This window comes from Papilio machaon, chromosome 14 (assembly GCF_912999745.1).
Source record: "Papilio machaon chromosome 14, ilPapMach1.1, whole genome shotgun sequence".
NCBI lineage: Eukaryota > Metazoa > Arthropoda > Insecta > Lepidoptera > Papilionidae > Papilio > Papilio machaon.
This window is the reverse complement of record NC_059999.1, coordinates 7349510-7370000: the sequence shown is the minus strand read 5'-3', so window position 1 is coordinate 7370000 and position 20491 is coordinate 7349510. Positions and strand designations below refer to the sequence as shown.

At 34.4% G+C, this 20491-nt stretch overlaps 1 protein-coding gene across 1 annotated transcript in view; it reads left to right on the top strand.

Moving 5' to 3' along the window:
* The first annotated feature begins 2393 nt into the window (after positions 1-2393).
* The window catches only part of LOC106708382 (acyl-CoA:lysophosphatidylglycerol acyltransferase 1), a 52423-nt gene continuing 34325 nt past the window's right edge, over positions 2394-20491 (top strand). The window contains exon 1 of the mRNA XM_045681104.1: positions 2394-2435. Coding sequence (XP_045537060.1) covers positions 2394-2435 — 42 coding nt within the window. The remainder of the gene's footprint in view (positions 2436-20491) is intronic.

Below are 20491 nucleotides of genomic sequence, written 5' to 3'. Positions count from 1 at the left end.
TACTGCCGAGGAGTAGGCGGAGCACATTGGCCGGGCGCACTGACTGGTCACTTGTACTGTTAAGGTGCGGGCAAGTGGCTGGTGGTCTGGGCGTACTGGCGTAGCCGTATTGGTGCACGTGGAAGCATGCGTGATGTCACTGCCGAAGAGGAGGTAGGACACTGTGCTACTGCCGAGGAGTAGGCGGAGCACATTGGCCGGGCGCACTGACTGGTCACTTGTACTGTTAAGGTGCGGGCAAGTGGCTGGTGGTCTGGGCGTACTGGCGTAGCCGTATTGGTGCACGTGGAAGCATGCGTGATGTCACTGCCGAAGAGGAGGTAGGACACGGTGCTATTGCCGAGGAGTAGGCGGAGCACATTGGCCGGGCGCACTGACTGGTCACTTGTACTGTTAAGGTGCGGGCAAGTGGCTGGTGGTCTGGGCGTACTGGCGTAGCCGTATTGGTGCACGTGGAAGCATGCGTGATGTCACTGCCGAAGAGGAGGTAGGACACAGTGCTACTGCCGAGGAGTAGGCGGAGCACATTGACCGGGCGCACTGACTGGTCACTTGTACTGTTAAGGTGCGGACAAGTGGCTGGTGGTCTGGGCGTTCTGGCGTGGTTGTTTTGTTACGTGTGGAGTGTGCGTGATGGCACTGCCGAGGAGAAGGTAGGATACGGTGTGACTGTCGAGGACAAGGCACACAACTGTGCCCACATTGTCACTGGTACCGTCGTAGGGTGGACGAGATTCTGGAGGCCCTTCTGTGTTGTAGGGAGGACAGGTTACTAGGGGTCCGACGCATCGGTGTGATTACATGTTGTGTAATGGGAAGGACAGGTGCCTGGAAGTCCGGGCACACTGGGATGGTCGTTTGTGTCGTTAGAGGGCACACATGTAATTGGGGGTTCAGGCACTGGTGCGGTCGCTTGTAGTGTTGACAAGGTAGGACTCGGGCTTCGTTGTCGAAATTTTTTGGTAAAACTATTAGAATGTTGCTAGGTAAAATTTTGCATTTTTGTACTTGATGGCAGTTTAATTTATTTAAGTTTATAATTTGAGGTATCGTATTAGTTTATAGTTCTCATAGTGGATTTACCGGGAGTTTTATAATGAAATTAGAAAAATTTATCAGAATGTCCATTTTTATAATTTATCTGTAACATTGTGATCGTGGTGCATTGTAGTGACTGGGTCGATTACTACAGTGTGAATCAATTTAACTTTAAAGTTCTAATTGATAAGGGATATGGAGTTCGGTTAAAATAATATTAATGTGTAATCGCCATTTATTAGGTACAGTGTAAAAAAAAAAATATTTCATTTGTTTATTGTACTAGAATTAATGTTGACTATATTTAAATCAGAAGTTACTGTATGTTTTAGAATTACAAAGAAAAAGTTGTAAATTTATTGTATTTGAAAAAGTTAAAGTTTTGGTACAAAAACATGTTTAAATTATATTTAAAAAAGTGTTAAAATGTTTCAGTTTGTTTGTTAATAAGTTGACCCCATAATTTGTTGTTTATTCGAGGATAATTTTATTTAGTTAATTATGATTGTTGATTGAAGTTAGTTTTCTTCAATTACAATGCCTTAGTTTTTTTTATATGGGTTCATTTGAGTTTATAAAAAACGAGTTATAGAGTGTTGTTAAAAACGAAATTCTTGTACTGTTATGTGTATTGTGTTTTTTTTTTGAAGAAGGGAAGTGTTGATGTTGAATACTGTGTATATGTAGTAATTCTTTTAAGGGAGAGACTGTAATATATTGTGTTAAATGTAGGTAGGTTAGTATAACCTACCGTCTGTATGTTTGAAAATAAATCAGTCCCTAACCAACCGCCGTTTAATTAATACCGATACACTACAAATGTGTGTTACAAAGTATCTCCAAAACGGCTCAACGGATCACGATAAAATTTGCCACAGATTTACTAAGGTTTTTTTTTTTATTCCGTCCGGAAGTTGCGGCAAAAATCTAGTAATGAATTAGAAGCTTAACCAATACAATTAATATTTTAATTTCTGAAGGTGTTCAAAAATGACATAGTTTTAAACATAATATTATTATCGCCGGTAGCTTAAATCGTAATACCAGTACAGTATTCCTCGGCATAAAGATGCTGCGCACAATGAGCTCGAGTAACGAGTAAATATTTCCACTCGGGCTGCTACCGACGACAATCGATAGAGCACCTGCAATTCTAATAAAACTCTTTCAATGTTTGCTTTATTTTCCTTTAAAAGTAAAATACATTGTAGCGCAGGGTTGTCGATGTGTTTTCGAGGTGTTGTGTTTTTAATCGACTTCAACATGGATGAGGTTCTAAATTCGTCTTTATATTTTTTAAACAGAATTGATGTTTTTTTTTTATAATTTAAACTAAAACTTATTTAATTATAAGAATGGCATATTACAAGGAGAAGTTTAAATATGAGTATGGAGAGGTACACTGGTAGGAGTAGGCCTAGCACGAGATGGGTGGATTGCGTAAACGGTGAAATGATCAAGAAGGGAGTGACGACTGTGATGATGGTAGATTGATAAGTGGAACAAGGACAAGGAGATGACGATTGACAATTTTATTCATATATATCAATTAGAAAAAGGAAACAAAATTTGTCATTTTTTTCTTGTATGGAAAATATTTAATAATTTTTCGCTGTTGATAGCCCTGAGGTAGCGAGAAGAAAGGGCCGTTATTAGATGGCGGACGATCCGCGAATGCAGCGAATTTTATGTGGGACATAAAGTTTTTTTATTGATGTGTATCAAATTTGCCCATAATATTGTAATGGAATTTTTCCTAAGTAATTTCTGTCTGTATTAAATAATGTGCGTGAGCGTTGGTGTATCCTTCTACAAATATAGGTCAATATATAAAAAAATATCCTTTATCGAAGATTAAGGCTTTTTAATACAACACATTTCAAAACATTTTCACAAAGGACCATGTATTAATAGAAATGTGGACCTTGCTACATTTTAAATATAAATAAAAAAACATTAACAAAGATGTGTTAATGAAAAAAATATATGTATAAAAGATAGTCGTATATGTCGCCAGTCCCACGATAAGATTGTTCAAAGCAAATACAAAAGTTTTCTATCGTTATAGCTGGCATGCTCAACACGTTGTGTTGCTGCAAGATTGGTGTATCTGTTTCGGTTGTATAATCTGTGGTAATGCGCCGCGCAACATTCGCGGCACGTAGCCGGGCTTACGGGGACCCCGTATTACCGCCAAACAACGGACGTTGATAGTAATGCTTGACAACAATCAATGTTTGTTCACTACGATATTAATTATAGTTTATTGCTGAAATCTATATTCGATCCTTGAGATCGATACGAAAACATTTTTGTTTTCCCAGTTTAATGAATATCGGGAAGTCCAAGCTTAAAAGTGATTCGATGCCTGCAACACTATGAAAATAGCAGAATTATTTTAATAATTGAATTCTACATTGGGAAATTTCTACGCACTGTAGCGTCGTAGCACTTAATGCTACAACTTTGCTACGTTTCATAATAAATTTTAATAATAAACAGTAACATGGCTACGTGAAATAATCGGTATCAATTTAGAAAAACAATTTAGAACAACAAGATTTTTACGTTGTTTGCGTTTTTATTTGTACCCGATTTTCGAATTAATCGAGTATGTTTCTACAGATTGAACTCACTGCTAGGAAATGACTCTACAAGAAGGGTAGCTATACCTGTTAATATGTCTATATTCATATAAACTTGGTGTATTGTATTACAAGGGGATGTTGGCTGGTTGCTTGGCGATAGGGCGGCGGAGCGCGTGACAAATGATTGTAATTGGTTAGCGGCGCTCGCTGTCTGACCCGGCACTGATAGCTGATACAGTCTGATGACTCTATTTATTATTTTATACCTTATTATGCTTTGATTTTGGTCTACGATTGATTGAGATTCATATCGTACAATTAGATTATCTATCCTAAGTAAATCATGTGCAACTAAATTTATTTAGTTACTATTTATTTAGTTCTTGATATACTTCAACAAAAGAAAGGGGATTTTATTTTACTCTACTCTAAAAGATTACATTTTAATTAAGCTTTGCTCTTATTATAACCACGAAAGTTAAAAGTTAACCAATTATTCGTTAATTTAAGTTTTAATCCAAAAAACCCGCGTCACGGGACTCACGATTTAACCGAGTAATTACAACTTTAATATTACTTGTTGCGAAACACACAAATACAGGAAAGCTGTTAATGTTTTACGATGAACAAAATGGCGGTAGAAAGAAGAAAAGTGCGCAATTTTTTCACATCTTTCCGCTATTCGATTTAATGTCTTACGTGTGTTGAAATAAAAGCGGATTCGAGCGCACATTGGGGGTGGTTACTGAAAGTTTATGAGATTCCCCGCTATAGTCTCTAATGGCTCGTCTGGGTCCAGATCTGCCTCCCCGTCAATCGTAACTCCAAGTCGTAAACGATGCCAGCGAATTCCATATGCGGCTTTTTACTTACCTACCCCCAATATATAGACCGTTTGACATAGATTCATTCACTGTGAATATACAATTCAAAATCAACTGTAAGTTTAATAATTAAGAATTGTATACCGTTAGCGACTTTCTTTAAATTTTCGACACTAGAAAGAGCAAAGAAAATTAGATATTAGAAAGATAAGTTTATCGAGTTCTCACAAAGTATTATAAAAGCCTCTTACATTTCTATGTCTATGTTGTCCTAGTATTTTCTTATTTAAATAAGTTTTTGTCGTACATCAATTATTAGAAATTATTTTCTAGTCTAGTAAATTTACTAGAGTGTTTTACATCACAATCTCTAGTATTTATAATATGCTTCACTGCACTTTAGTAATCCTTTTAAATCCTTGCTCCAGTATCCGACGTTGTATTAAATTCCACTATACAGTTATTTTATGGACACCTATAAAGCTTAACATCGTTGTAAAATTGTTTGTGAATTTCATTAGGGTGTTAGCTTCGCTTCGCACTCTCTCAATGTGTAGAGTACACTTTATATTTTTTGGATTGAATATCTCCTTATAAGATACTCATGCTACTATATAGTGTTGTTACTACGTTATATTGTTGCGTGTTGAAATTGGTTTACATGGTTGCTTAAATTATTATTTTATTATTCTTATCTTTGTCATTTGAATTATTTAGTTCTTGAATTATTTATTTAGTTTATGTTACATTTAATTTTAAGAACTCGCAAATAGGGTTGGTTAAAATTTATAAAATCTTTTGATGTCACGTGAGAGAGATAAGACCAGGGAGATGGGGATTCTTGTTTTTGACACGTTTGTTGCTTTGGAATGATTTATTAATTTTATGTTCGGTATATTTTGAAGTGTGTCTAATTAATATTAATCATAATTGGCTTTGGCATTTATTCCATTTTTTATATCAAAAAGTAGCAAACGTGCAAACAGCAACCTGAATTCGATGAAATAGCGAGGCGACATTGACTTTTTCTAGAAAAATGAGCGCCTGCTTCATATATTTTTTGAAAAATGTTTATCTTCTAAAATAACATTAGCAATCAAAATTTATTTATTAAAGCTCTAGAGGAATAATTTGATAGCTAACGAGCCATTTTACGTCGTAAAATAAAAAACAAAGGCCATATTATATCTGGTTAAGGTACGTTGGGGATGTGTTTTAATAAATTTTAAACTACCTCCATTTTGTACCGTTCTCGTTATGATTTATAAACATATATGACATCGTAAAGTAATATAAATAACAAAGGAGGTTTCACCTTTAAAGCTAAAATCAAAAACCGAAAACCGAGCGTTGAGCATTCCCTTGATTAATAGTGGTCTGTATCTTAGAAAGATTAATTTTGAATCTTAAGTTTATATCTATTAAAGATAAATTTGGATCGGCTACTTACATACATGCATAGCATACAAATCGCCAATTCAAATATGTTACAAAACTTATCGCATAGAATTTTGGTATAATTTTCTTTTGTAATTAAAGAAACTTCTTCGATTATATTTCTACTTTACACCTTAAGTGGTTGATTGAAGGTTTAATTTTATTTGTGTTATATATGAAATTTTATTCTTAAAGATACCCTCGTCTTATACAATGCATTCGTAGGGCACACATCGAATGTTTGTCTTTGCACTTACGCCCTGACGATTAGACGTCACACAACTGAATTCAAATATTGGCGGTGGTTGGATCAAATATTTGCCAATTTCTTAGTTGATTGATTCTTAATCAAAGTGTTGGAGTGTTTGCCCGCATTGTTTGAGTCAAGCATAGTCTGGTTCGTTTACATATTAGAATGATTCTTCGTTTTTTTAAATTTACGTTATACGACTTAGTAAATATTTTTGTATCAAAATACAACGTTTATCAAATAATTTTTGAGTCACTATGACATTGCTGTAACTAAAACTATAGTTTGCTATAAAATGTGTAATATTAATAATTTAAATTTAACCAATGTAATGCACTTTTAAAAAACGTAACTTTTCAAGGGAATTTTTTCTACTAAAGGGTGTTCTATTTTACCCCGATCCACCCTCGTGCGGATTCAATGGAACTAGGGTTCATTACAGTTGACAGTTGCACAAAATATCTTTAACCGAGAATCGGTAGGCTCCAGAGAATAGGCGGAATTGCATCAAGAGAACCTCCTCGGGGACTGAGCGCATCAAATTGAGTTAGATGTGTGCACATACTGTATTTCGAATTCTGTTGTCGTTCAATACATGTGAGTCTCGTGTATGTGTTATATGTAGGAATAATAATAAAGTCATATTAAATAAGATTGAAAAACAAATTACCAGTTATTTAATAAATGCTTTTTCTCTAATTTTCCGAAGGAGTAAAAAGTGCATTAGTACATATAATGTTATAGACTCCTGCTGCAAGTTCGCCAGACGCCGCAAATCCCGAACACGTGTGCACTCTCCGATCGATTACGATGCAATTAAAGTTTGGAAACTTTTTCGTCGATACAATCGCTTAAAATTTAAGGCTGTTCGACACATCTGTGAGCAGTTTAACGAAACGTGTTTCCAGTAACTCGAAAACCAGTCGGCAATAAAGAAAAAGTTTACCCGGATGTCAAAATCGTTTTGTAGATTAACATAAGATATTAAATATTTTTCCCATGTAACATTGCATTAACATTTTAAAAAATATTTTAAAAAGTGTATCATTATTTTCGCCCCTTGTTCACCGCTATTTGTTACAAATAAAAAGTTTCAGTTTCGATCCGTCTGCATTTATTTATAAAGCAGCGCAGGCAACATCGTGGGCGCATAAAGGAACCTCGGAGAAACACTCTTTCATCGGTGCCTTTTGTCTCGGTCAAATTGAAAGGAGAAATTAAAAAAATGCAGGCGTGCGTACAGCGTTTTTATTTCCTTTTGCGAATCCTCCATCCAGACAATCTGACGAAGTTGCTCGCTGTGACCCCGGCAAAGAGACGTGCACATCAAAAGGGACAAAAACATCGAGCACAACACTTGCACTACAACCGGACAGGCATACGTCAAAAGGAAAGGGCGGGGTTAGCGATTTCGATCGCATTTAAGCGAAGCGGAAATACTCGAAGAAAAGCTCCGGCCACTCACGGGCATCGTGTAACACCGTGTTACTCCGCAGATCGTAATGGCTATAAAGTTCTCTTTGAGTTGAATTTTTTACTAGGTATGATTGAGGTATACGAGCAACGGATTATTAATTGATATATATTATCCGTAAACCACAACCTTATTAGACGTTAAAGAACTATTGTGATACAAATTCCAAATGTAGGCAGTACACGAGTCAGAAATTTGCAAAGAAACCGTGAGAAATTTTTGTGCAAATTTGATTTTCATTTACGAAGAAGAGGCGATCTGTTTGTTTTTAATATCCTGGAAAGTATGCGACGAGAAGCTTATAACGTTGTTAGAGTTGAAGACACGGGCGAGGTTAACACAGAAGACACATAAGACAAGTTCTAAATTGAAAAGCCCGGCGATATACAAGGTACATATTTACTTCGAGCGGGTAATAAAGTGCATCCGAGCGGTATATTACTCGTTGGATAAATAAAACTTTATCAACTTTGTCAGACGTATTAAAATTTCTGTTCCTATTCTTCCGAGTAAAACTTAAATCAAATATTTGTGCGAGGCTAATCTTAATCTGAATTTAAAAGCAATTTATCAGTATGATACAATACTAGACAATGCTCTAAAAATCATTGAACCTTGTAATAATGATAAACATACTAACAGATCTTTACTAAAATCCTAATGTTTAATTAAAATTCAATACAATAAAATCAAATAATGATGAAATGCATCACTGATGACAACCCTGAATAGTTTTTCTTTTATAATTTTGACATTGCACAATGAAATAGACATTCGGGCTACGCAACATGCCCTATAGCCGCCGCTCCCCCAGGGCACGTGCGATGCGTTCATTACAGCGCATTGTCCGCGCGAATGGTGCTCGCAAAAATGTTTGCTCGAGCACACGTTATCCGAATCACGAGAAGTATTTGCAATATGTGAATATAATTTTAGGGTAATCATTTAATTATATTAAGTTTACATTATGCAGAGTTTGCTATAAAATAATTTTTAATCCAAAACTCTTAGGATAATAGTTAGAATTAGAAGATGTTGTAACTTTAAAACTGTACTAATTTGTTTCTATGGAAAGTATAGATTAAAAAATGATTTTAATAATAACATTATTTTACAACAAGTGATGGGTCAGAATAATGTGATTCGAATGTTTGGATGGATAGATGTTTATTTGAAGGTATCTCCAGAACGGATGCATGAATCTCGCTGAAATTTGGCATATATGTAGAACATAGCCTGTATGAACACATAGACTACTAGTAAAGTTTTTTTTTATTCCATTGTACTTGTTTGTCTAGACTCTTTGGGTATCGTAAATTAAAAATATTGTAGTCTCCGTTATTACCTGGGTATGTGTTGAAATGTTTACCGTCCATTACAAATGTAAATACAATTTTATGCATAATTTTCAGTCGCAACGCTACCGCTGCGCCTACATTACTACGCTAACCGGATTGCGATCGTTCGCGTTTATAAATTCGCTCGCATTTGTTTCTAATATGGACTACTGGAGCGCGCTTCGCTAACAACACGCTATTGGAATTTCAATTTTGCAGTACTCGATGCTTTTGTTTCAGTTTTTATACCAGCATTGGTGTAATTGCATCAGATATTTTGTTCTGCATATTCCCACGTCAGTTATACGTTTTTTTAATAAACACTGCAAACAATACTACTGTCGTATAAACCGATTCACTTGAAAATTTAAAGTATATGTAATTGTTTGATTTCTTAAAAGAAATTCGAAAATAGAATTTTTTATGTTCACTTAAATAAGCTGATTTCGTCCTATTGTTTCCTTTCGATACATGTTGCTCCGAATTGATTGCTTCGGTTAACCAAAAGGGGTAGCGTCTAGACAAGATGAAGGATCGAAATTTGACGTGAGCAGTTAATGACCTGTCCCACACGCGCCCGCCGCCTGCAGGGCTGTAGACGTGTCGAACCTGTATACTCTGTGTTTGTTCGCCAGCTGCGCTAACACGGATGTACTGGAAGATTAAAGATTAGCTATAGAACAGAGATTACGAATAAAACAAATGTTATATTTAATTAGTTCCTTATTTTCCTTCCGTACAAAATTGGTGTAATCGTAGGTACCGTAGAATTCGAAACGACACTTTCTCATGCTACTTTCTCATGCGTATCCGTCCAATTAATAAATCGTCAAGGTCGCGACAATTATTTATATACAATAAAAAGAAATGAAATATATATATGTGCATTGCTTCATTGGATTTTAATTTCTCCAGCACACATTACTCTGTATCTCAGTTGTATTTTAATTAAGTCCTGTAAAGACATGTCTGCGGGGTGCAGTTGCTGTTTCTCATATCTACGTAACTTGCGAATGGCATTGCCTTTATTATCCCTTCACTTTGAACTTAAGTATGAAACAGCGTGCGGTTGAGTATATTATCGTTTTCAATTACGACTACAATTACTACAAAGCATGCAAAGGAAATCTCATGTACGAGTCTGTATTTCTAACTATATGTAATAGGGTTCTTAATGGATTGTGCTCAAATTTTTGAAGACTACTTGTGTTCTTTTTTAAAGAATACTAAGTCCTTTGCAAGATACTTATGCTATATATTTTAGAATATTAAACTCTATAGAATGTATGCTTAATACATAATGAAAGACACCTTCAGAATTCTAATTTGCAACAGTTACTTGATCTGATATGCTTCAAGGCTAGTTTTGAGAAAATTTGTACTTAGCTTTATTAAAACAAGATGTGAGATAAACTGGTTCACAGTTAACGTCTAAGATAATCAGCGTTTGCTCCAAGCCTTAAGACAAGTTGAATAGACTCCCCTCAGGTTGTTAAGTTTTAAGCTTTTACGATGAGTGTCTACAGTATCTGTTTATACTATCTTTTCTAGGTTATATCGTCGACATGATCAGAATCCAATATATGTCGTCTTGCAATTAACTGTGAAATATTTAGAGAGAAATGTTCGTATTATATTTTTTAAACTTTTATTCATATGTTTCATTGCTTTTATTACAGGTGAGTACCATGAAATTTATCAATATTGCCGTTTAAATTATGGTGAGTTTTTAAATATTTTTTTAATCTTTTCAATATTTTGTATTTAAAAGTTTCTTTTGAACAGAGTTTCTTTAGACTCATTTTCTTATACGCCTATGATATTAATATCAAAAACAATGCGTATTTATTTAGAATGTGGCTACCAGAATAAATTAAATTCAAGTAGGTACGATAACGAAACAAAAGGGTAAAGCATTTAGCATAGTAACTTAACCGAGCTGTGATTTTAAAAGCATCCAAGCATCACGTAGGTGTGGAAAGGGACGTCCGTCACATGCCGTCCCTTAATAAACAATGACATAATGAAGCACGGAGGTCGCATTCTGACATCCACAGATGTGCCGTTTGTCACCGCGTACCGTCAAACTCGAATGCCGCGCGCGCCACCGCCGCCATTTTGAATTAGGGTGCGTTAGCCGTTACTCTATGCGTAACCTATCTACGAACGGATTTAATTAAACGGATGCTTTAAATTGTAGAATATGCACGATATTTAGTAAATAACTTTGCGTTAATATTATTATTAATTTTATCAAAATTATGGGATATTTTATTTAAACGATCTAAAAAATTTACTTGTATTCTGTTAAAAAACATTAACACAAACAGTATTCCTTTTAAATGAATACATTCTCATTAAATATGTATTTCTTTATAAATAATTAATTTGTTACTTTTTACATTTCCCATAGTTATTATATTAAAGATGAAAATATGTTGTAAATTAATTAATTTTTATAATTAAGTGTAATTAAGTCTGTACTTTAGCAGACATAATGTATTGCAGAGATGCAAAATAAGGCTTAGAGTATTGCCAGTTAATTAACATGGTAATCGAAAAGCAGATCCTGAGGGGAAGTCTGTGAATGGCAATACTTCCTTTTACAGAAAAAGTTATCTTTTTTTAGTATTCTCTAATTAAAAATACATATTTCTTCTATTCACTATTTCTGTAGTAATGGTAGGAATGTACGGTTAGGAATTTATTAATAGAGTTCATAATGGATTGCTTATAATTAATTTTTTTTAGACGTCTGAATATTTTAGATCGTTACTTTTATGACTAAGAAAAAGTAATCTAAGATGATCCCGCTATCTATCTTAATTAGCTCTTATAAAACGATGAAAAATGGCCTCTCTAGTTACAACCAACCCCTTGCTTGAATTATTTAGAAAAATTATAAGATAATTAGCATTTAAGGGGAGATAGGACGAGGGTTTTCTCACATCGATGGGTTAATTTCGAGAAGTTATTTGCATCGAGTCAAAGCCCAGTCGACTTAATTCCTCAGTGTTGACATCTGCATACAAATGGATGTAATTTCGCTCACTGACAACCCTGAGGCACGTTTGTTTACAGTTAGGGTTGTACAAACCGCTTGTATCTACCAACTATACTATTGATTTAATGTCTTTGTTAATTAGAATATAATAATGTTAATATTATTAATTCATTGTTCTTGTTATGTTACAATTTTATTAATGTATTTTTTTTTTTAAGTAAAAACTACACATTTACATCTTGCATGTGCTTTCAGCTTTTTTATGTACAGATCTGTTTTCATTCAGCATAAAATACTTATAATGAAAGACTTGTTCAATATTCAACTTTGAATTTTTCGTTCCATATTACGAAACTTTTAGCCGTACTTGACAAAACACCAATGCTGTTTAAGAAGCGAAAAGCCTAAGACACTGCCAACATTTCAGCATCTTAGATCTCTTAGCCTCAGCAAAGCATCGAATTGTTCTGTAAACTTCAACGTAGTTACTTGATCTTGTAAATTGTAGAAACGGAATTTAACACAGAATTCTGTATTCAACAAGTAATGCAACAAGTTTTGTTAATCAACTTATCTAATTATTACAAAACTAAACTAATTGACCACTTAAAGAGACCTTTATTTTATACATCTGCACTAAGTAAATGTTTAACTAAGAGTTTAATTAATTAAAAGACTCGTTATTGTCTATGGGAAGTAGATATATCACGTTAATATTCTAGTTTATTTTCTCTGATTTAATTCACTTACAAACTTTCGCTCGCAATTCCGTCCGCGCGGAATAAAAAATCTGAATCAATAGCCTGTGTGTTTTTCCAGACTGTGTTCTACTTATATGTCCAAATTTCATCGTGATCCGTTGAACCGTTATGCAGATACCTTCTAACATCCATCCATCCGTACATACAAAAATTGGCATTTATAATAATAGTAAGATTAAAATCTATAGAAATCTGAAAAATAGAACGAAATCAGACGTTAGATGGTATAAATCCTCTTGGCAAAGTTAAACACCCGCGGACCTCCGCTCCGGGGCTTGAGCGGATTCGGTTAGCGTTTTCATGTGCTAATAAACGTGACGTATTTTTATAAAGACCAGAGAGCTAATTAAAAGGTTGTCGTTTGAATGAGTTGCGGCGGGAATGTCCCGGAACTTTGCTAAAACATTTTCAACACTAACGTCTACATTAAATCTAATGAAACTAATTACGCTTTCGTTACAATGCATTTTTACGCTTACTTTATAGGGTTTAAAAAAATGAACGAGTTTATTATTGTATTCTTAAAATTTAAAAACGCATTTTTTCTAGTCACACCAAATTCTTCACAGTTTTAATTTAAGATAAGATATGTTTTCCTTTTAATTAAAATACATAATAATACAATTTAATTATTTTTCTGTAAGGAGGTCGTTGTTAATTGAGATAAGTTTGTGAATCGTTTTCAAAAAAATAATATTCATAAATTCTTCAATATAGCTTTACAAATAAAGTTGAACTCTTTGTGTACACACAATTTCATTTCTGGCAGTGTCAGCTAAAAGTTGACTAGACATTCAAATAGAATGCAACTGTGTTAGCCATTTATAAAAAAAAAAAACTATCAGATATTTTGTTGCAAAATGTATTTCCATATTTAAAAATGTGGACAAAAGCAATTACGATACGCTCGAAACAGTTATTGGTTTTCCATTACTCAATAAATATTTTATACAATTGAACATCGGCAACTCACCACAATATCACATTGCTATTTTATATTACAATAGTTTTTATGCTTGTAAAATAAGTTCCAAGCATCACATCAACATTTCTCTTGAACCAAGTCCTAGTTATCTTTAGGAGTTAAGTATTTCAACATATCTCATATCATTTCATATTTCATAGACTATACAATCAACAAATTAATATTTGTAAAATGTTTGTCATCATAATATGGATTTCATCTAGATTAAGAGAAGTATGTACTGAGTATAAGGGGGAGGGTTAGGTTATTAATTTAACGTATCAGTAACTGTCGGCCGGCGCTAGGATTACGCAAGAACGGACTCGACTTTTTAATGAGCCTACATCGTATTCAACATTTGACGTAACGAAGTTGCCTGTAGCAGTGCTGGAGTTTAGCGTTAATTGCGACAAAGTTCTATTGCACTGTAGTACTGAAAGCGAGTAGGTCTCCGTCGCTTTCACGGCTTTATGACTCATCCAATTACACTTAACAAGGTTGTAAATCTTTGGTCCACTCAAAGGAAATGGAACTGTTTCGCAATAAAGTCCGGAATGATGATTTTCGCGTGAGTAGCGTAAACGTGTACTAGGTTAACTGTGACAGGGTTGTAACTCGGTTCTGCCGACTATTTAATTGCGTCTCTGTCGCATTAACCGGTATTGCGATGCAGTCGATGAAAATCTAATTTCGATTCCAGCATTAATACGACTGTGTTGGTATTGACGTGTTTGTGACGACATTTAATTAATCTGCTGGATTCCCCCTTTGATTGAGATAGAGTAAATTTGGTTGGGTTATTTCGTGCGGTGAGGGTGTCTGTGTTGTTGCAACCACCAAGTTTATTTTTAACTACAAGTACAAATGTATTTTACGTTCTGATCAAAAGAGGGCGCTGTAACAACTTAGCTTACTGAACCATGGAATGCGTAGCACTTGTACTTACTTTAGTAAATTTTAAAATCATATTTTCTAAGGCCTACAATAGAGACATTTGAAATAAAAACATTATAAATATGTAATTTATGACAATACATCTTTTAAGACGTAATTGTACACTCCTTGACCTGAAAAATAAAGTAAACTTTATTCGACTGCGTTTTCTTTACTAATGGGCGGTTGTCTACTTTGGGACTATCTCGTTACTGAGCCGATGGCTTAGGTCGGCTCATGACCTTTTGCTTTAATGAGCCCCTAACGGCTGTGCATGTGACGTCAGAGCATGACAGCATTCGACGGACCGAATATTGTGACCCAGTTTCCAGACGTTAAGTATAAAACTACATAAAGTTTGTTATATCAACCCAAAGTTTCTTAGAAATTCGTTTTGAGTAAAACCGATTAGTAAGTGAAATCCCATTTTATATTGATTTCATTACTTTTTATGCAATAATTTGCTTAATTAATTAAGAAACGGCTTAACTCACGTTTGATCGTCCGGTGACGGCACCGACTAGTTTCACCGTCACCGGACGATCAAACGTGAGTTAAGCCGTTTCTTAATTAATTAATTATGATGTCTCACGAAAGTTTAAATAATAATTTTCTTATTTACCTTTAGACATATAAGTTATTTACTTAAAACGTACCAGACATAATTTCATTTACGAGCTAGTGACTTCCACTTATGTTTTGCTTACCAATAAGAACATAGCTAAATATGAAAGATTTTTAAAATGCATATATAAAAAAGAGATACGTGATATACAGAGGTACAACATGAGAGCGTTGGCGCCTTGTCGAAAAATGCCTCCGGGAGTTCATTACGTGAAATGTGCTAATGAGTCTCGCTTGCGGTCTAATGCAGGCCGCACACGTTAGAATTTGCATGATGGTCAAACTTCCAGGTATAACTGACAAGCATAATGTTGACCACACACGTTAGTTTTGCAAGTCAATTTTGGCCTTACATGCATAACCTTTAGCTTTAACAATGGTAGACGCCAGCAATAACAACAACTGTGGCGCACGACTTGACAGATCAAAGCCGACAAGGTTAAAACCGTTTTACAAAACCTAACGTATTATGTTGTATCTATAATGAATTTTCATAGTACACATAACTGTGCAGTTTTGTTACACACACGCTTGGGTTAGCCTGTTGGCCAAGCATGTAAGGTGAAAACTATTAGCTAACGTGTGTGGCCAACATAAACCAACTGCTTGGTTGCTATAATGTTGCGAATTACTTATTTAGAAAACCTCTCGCCGGAAATAACTCAGAAATAAATATCAAGTTATATTTTTAAATAATTTCGATTATAACCCAATATTATTTACTACATCAAAAAATTTTTTTGTTAGAACGTGCTAATTCAGAAACTATAAATCGGATAAAATAAAAGAAATTTGCCAGAACAATCATTATGTAATAGGCTATTAATGTACTATAATTCTTATATACCCTTTAATATACGTAACAGATTTTACTTAATTTGTATAACCTTATTAGATAATATAGAAATATAAACATTTTACAACGCAAGTATCCAAAAAGATATGAACTTTTTTTTTGTTTAAAATTTACATGCAAGTCATTATGAGCTGACTATGAGGAATAATTCATGCGCATAATTTTATCCTTTTTAAGCTTTTTTCCGTGATGAAGCTTTTGAAGTGTTCAGTTCGTTCAACCGAGAATATGTTTCTAGGACATATACTGACCTATATGTCTTATGTGAAGACATTTTGGTATACGACTAAATAGAGTTTTGTTACAACTAACATTTTTTCTTATAACTTACTATTATAAATGCGAGAGTTTATAGGAAAGGTATCTCGGGAATGGATCAACGGATCTTGATGAAATTATGCACAGATGTAGAACATAGTCTGGAACATATAGTTTACTTATTAAGGTTTTTTTTTTTTAATTCCGCTCGAACGGTGTCACGGGCAAGAGCTAGCTAGCTAGAGCTAGTGTTTTGATAAATTAAATTTAAAATTAATTGTGTTTTAGATTTAATTTTTCAAAATAACGATTAAATTATAGATTAAAATTGAATATTTAAAATTGCTTCTAAATTAAGTAGGCGTCAAAACTTACTTCTTTTTTTTAATAATCCTTATTCCAAAGTCTAGATTGGTCTCGACGATAACAAGAGAAATCAATGTCTTTTGAACCATCTTCACTCAAGGGAAATTTGTCTCGCTAAGAAAAATATTGTGTCTCTTGATTAAAACTGGAGGATTAAAAAAATAAATTCGAAATGAACGTTGATTTTTATACCGGTCTCGATGGCAGACGTCTACAAGTCAATAAAACTGTGTCCTCGGGCGTTAGGATTGCAGGGGCTATCAGACCGCAAGGGCGCCGCGGGCCGCTCGCTGGATTATGCAAATGCTACGAAAATCCGGCCCCTCGTCGCGTCACCGGTGCTAACAAGCTACAACATAGTGACGGACACTCGGTGCTGTACTTTTGTTCAAGTTCTTAATTGTTTTGTGGATTGAATAGAATTGGACACTTTTCTCATATATATTTTTCTTTTATTAACATCTTAGTCGTGATAATTAAAATCTAAAACTAATAAAAATTAATTTATAATAGTTAATTAATTAAAAAAATTAATTCTTCTTAATATCATAAGGTACACGGAAAGTATGTAAAAAAACTAATCCATAAATAAACAACAGAGTCGCATCGTAAGCGTGGAGTCCAGGGCCCTAATTATTTCAAAATCAACCGCTCCTGGCCCTGATTGATCCATGTGCGGGGACTCACATTGGCTTTGTTCTTTTGAAGCTCTCTCCTTGTTACTGCGGAATAAATTACAGGGTATCCCCTGGCCCTTTGGCTTTGAAGGGCCACTTCATTTGCAGTCAAAAGTTTGGTTGGGCTAATATTTGCATATAGCGTTATAAGCATAATAACCACATGTAAGCCGTATGTGATTTTTGTCATATTGCGGATTCTTATAGCTTTAGAAATATTTGTTCTTGTGAAAGATGTTTTGAGAATGAGTTTATAAAAGAAAATTAATTTAGGTCTTAATATTTCAGAAGAGAATCATGTATGTATGTGTATGAAAGTTCAATTCTACGCAAAGCGCGAGTCTGTCGAGTAGTCGCGCTGAGTTGGCGGTTTGTAAATCGAGGGAATTTCGTCCTTTATAACAGTTAATGCTTCAGTTACGCGCAATAACCGGCGCAATCAAATACAACAAAGACATTAAAGCTTTCAAAGTGTTATATGAACGCCAGTATCCTTATAAGTAATATTTATTACTTGAACTGCGTCGGGTAATTATTTAGGAAGAAACCCCCGTGGCTCGTTTACCCCCCATTAGGGGTGGCTTTTGAGGGCGGGGGGTGTTGTTAGAATCTGCGCGGATGAATAAACTTTTCTCGTATATTCAGAGAGGGTGTGCAGGTAACTGAATTAGGACTATAATGTCTGTTTATACTTTTTTGAAAATAAAAAATCGACAAAGGTTTTTGTTTTGCTTGGTAATAAACTTCAACTTTCTTTTTCATAATTTTGTTTTGGGCTTGTTTACCCGTGTAATGGCTTAATGTTGATGTTATTTTAAAATTCACAAGGAACACGTTAAATTTGTATTAAGATTTAACGAATTTAAGTTAGTGGTATTGTACATAGATTATTGATAAGTATTAATTAGAAAATTGTTGTGTTAATAATGTGTAATGACCAATAATTTAAAATACAGTATTAAACATCAAATTATTAAGCATCAAATACACTTTGCAAATAAAACAAAGTACATGCACCTTACTTAATTATTATAATATAAAACAAATAGTTTGTTTGTTCAGTTTTGTATATATTTGTACCTAATTAATATTAAAGTTGAGCTTAATTAATTATGATCCGCCGCAGCCGAATAGGTAATTCGATATTGCGGCGCGCGGACAAATAGACGGTGGAACAATCGAATTACTGACGCAAATATTAATCGAGTTGTGATTATTAGCGACTAAATAGATGTTTGCGTAACATCGATTGTTTAAATCGATTCAATGCGTTACAGATGAAATGCTGTGAATATCTTTAATTGTATGCGATAAGTTTAATTACACACGATTCATACGTCTGTACTATTCATAAATATTTTAACAACATTGTTACAGAAATGGATAACAATTGTACAAATTATTATTACATTTTGATACATGTACTAACGCGTTGTGGAATGGTCTGTCCTCGGCGGTATTTCCAAACCGCTACGACTTAGGGTCCTTTAAGGAGCGAGTGTATTATCTTCTCAAAGGCCGGCAACGCATCTGCGATTCCTCTGGTATTGCAGATGTCCATGAGCGTTGATGAACACCTTGGTGTTCCCGCTGCTCGTTTGCCCCCTTCTCTTATAAAAAAACATGTTGCAGGAGTAGTATTAATAGGAACAAGTTTATTGCAACCGATCCTTTAAAATCGCAGTGATATTGCAAGTGTTAATGCTTATAAAATATTACTTTGTACTACATTACCTAGAATTTTATTTATATGCCTTGGTTTCTTATCATCTTTAATAGTAAACACGACTTGTGTTTTAGAGACATATATAGAATATGCATACGACTCAATTATTACTATACTAGCTGTCGTCCGTTACTCCGTCCGCGCGGAATAAAAATAAAAACATAATAAGTAGCCTATGTGTTCTTCCAGACTATGACCTACATTTGCAAATTTCATCGAGATCCGTTGAGCCGTTCTAGAGATACCTTCAAACAAACATCTATCCATTTAAACTTTCATATTTACAAAATAAGTAAGATTAATAATAATATTGCAGGAATAAATGTAGTCGTTACGTATGACGTAACAATTTATACATTTCCTTCAAACGTTTCAGAATTGTTGACTCGGGCCTATGTAATCTTGTTACAAATATCGCATACCAGAGTTACCCGAAATAAATTACATCGCGGTGTATTCTGGAATAGCAATGAACGCCGAGATTGGCTCGCGTCGTGCCTTAATCAGAAATGGTACGTGTTTCACAATTCAACCGGACGAGAGTAATTATTTTGGAACATATTATTTTTAGATTCACTCTTTTTTAATTCCACTCAAGGTCAATTTTAGTCAACAATTTAAAAGACTTTGTTTTTAGGCCTCATCAAAGTATATAATTCCATTTCGACAAATCTTTGCCCTCAGGTATTTTTTTTTGCAATTTTTTAATATGATATAGAGCGTATAGAGCAATTTTATCTCTGAACTTCGTAGCTCTAATTTTACACAATTATTTTGGTTAACAAATTCAAAACCACTGGAGACCGTACTAAGTGTTGCGGCCTCGGGGTTGCATCCAGCCTTTTTTGGACATTTTATGAAATTTTTTCTTTTATTTGACATATTTCGTTTTGACGTTTTTTTACATCTTCTTGTTCGCATTTATTTAATTTACACTTATATTATGTAATAATATGACCTGATGTTATTGTTTGTTTGATGCAATCATTAGAATAATTCAAATAAAAAGATCTCGATGAAAAGATTTACTGGAGTGAATAGATCGACCCCCTCTTAGTCTAAAGGATGGGGCAGTACACAAATAAAACGCACCGAGGAAAAACCGCGGACGAGTGCTTTCACGGTAAATTTGAAGGCAATTTTTTACGCGATGCAATTTCGATTTACATTGGAGTGGGCTTGCATTGGGGAATCAATTAGCCGAGTGGCGCGGTTAGAGGGCGCTGCAATCGACCGATAACATTCGACAACTATAAAGCGATGCGCCGACTATATGCTGATATAACGTACTCTATTATTATTGCATGTATTTTGGATATTAGAATCGTTTGCTTTTAATAGAACTTTGCGCAACATTAAACTCTAATTACCATA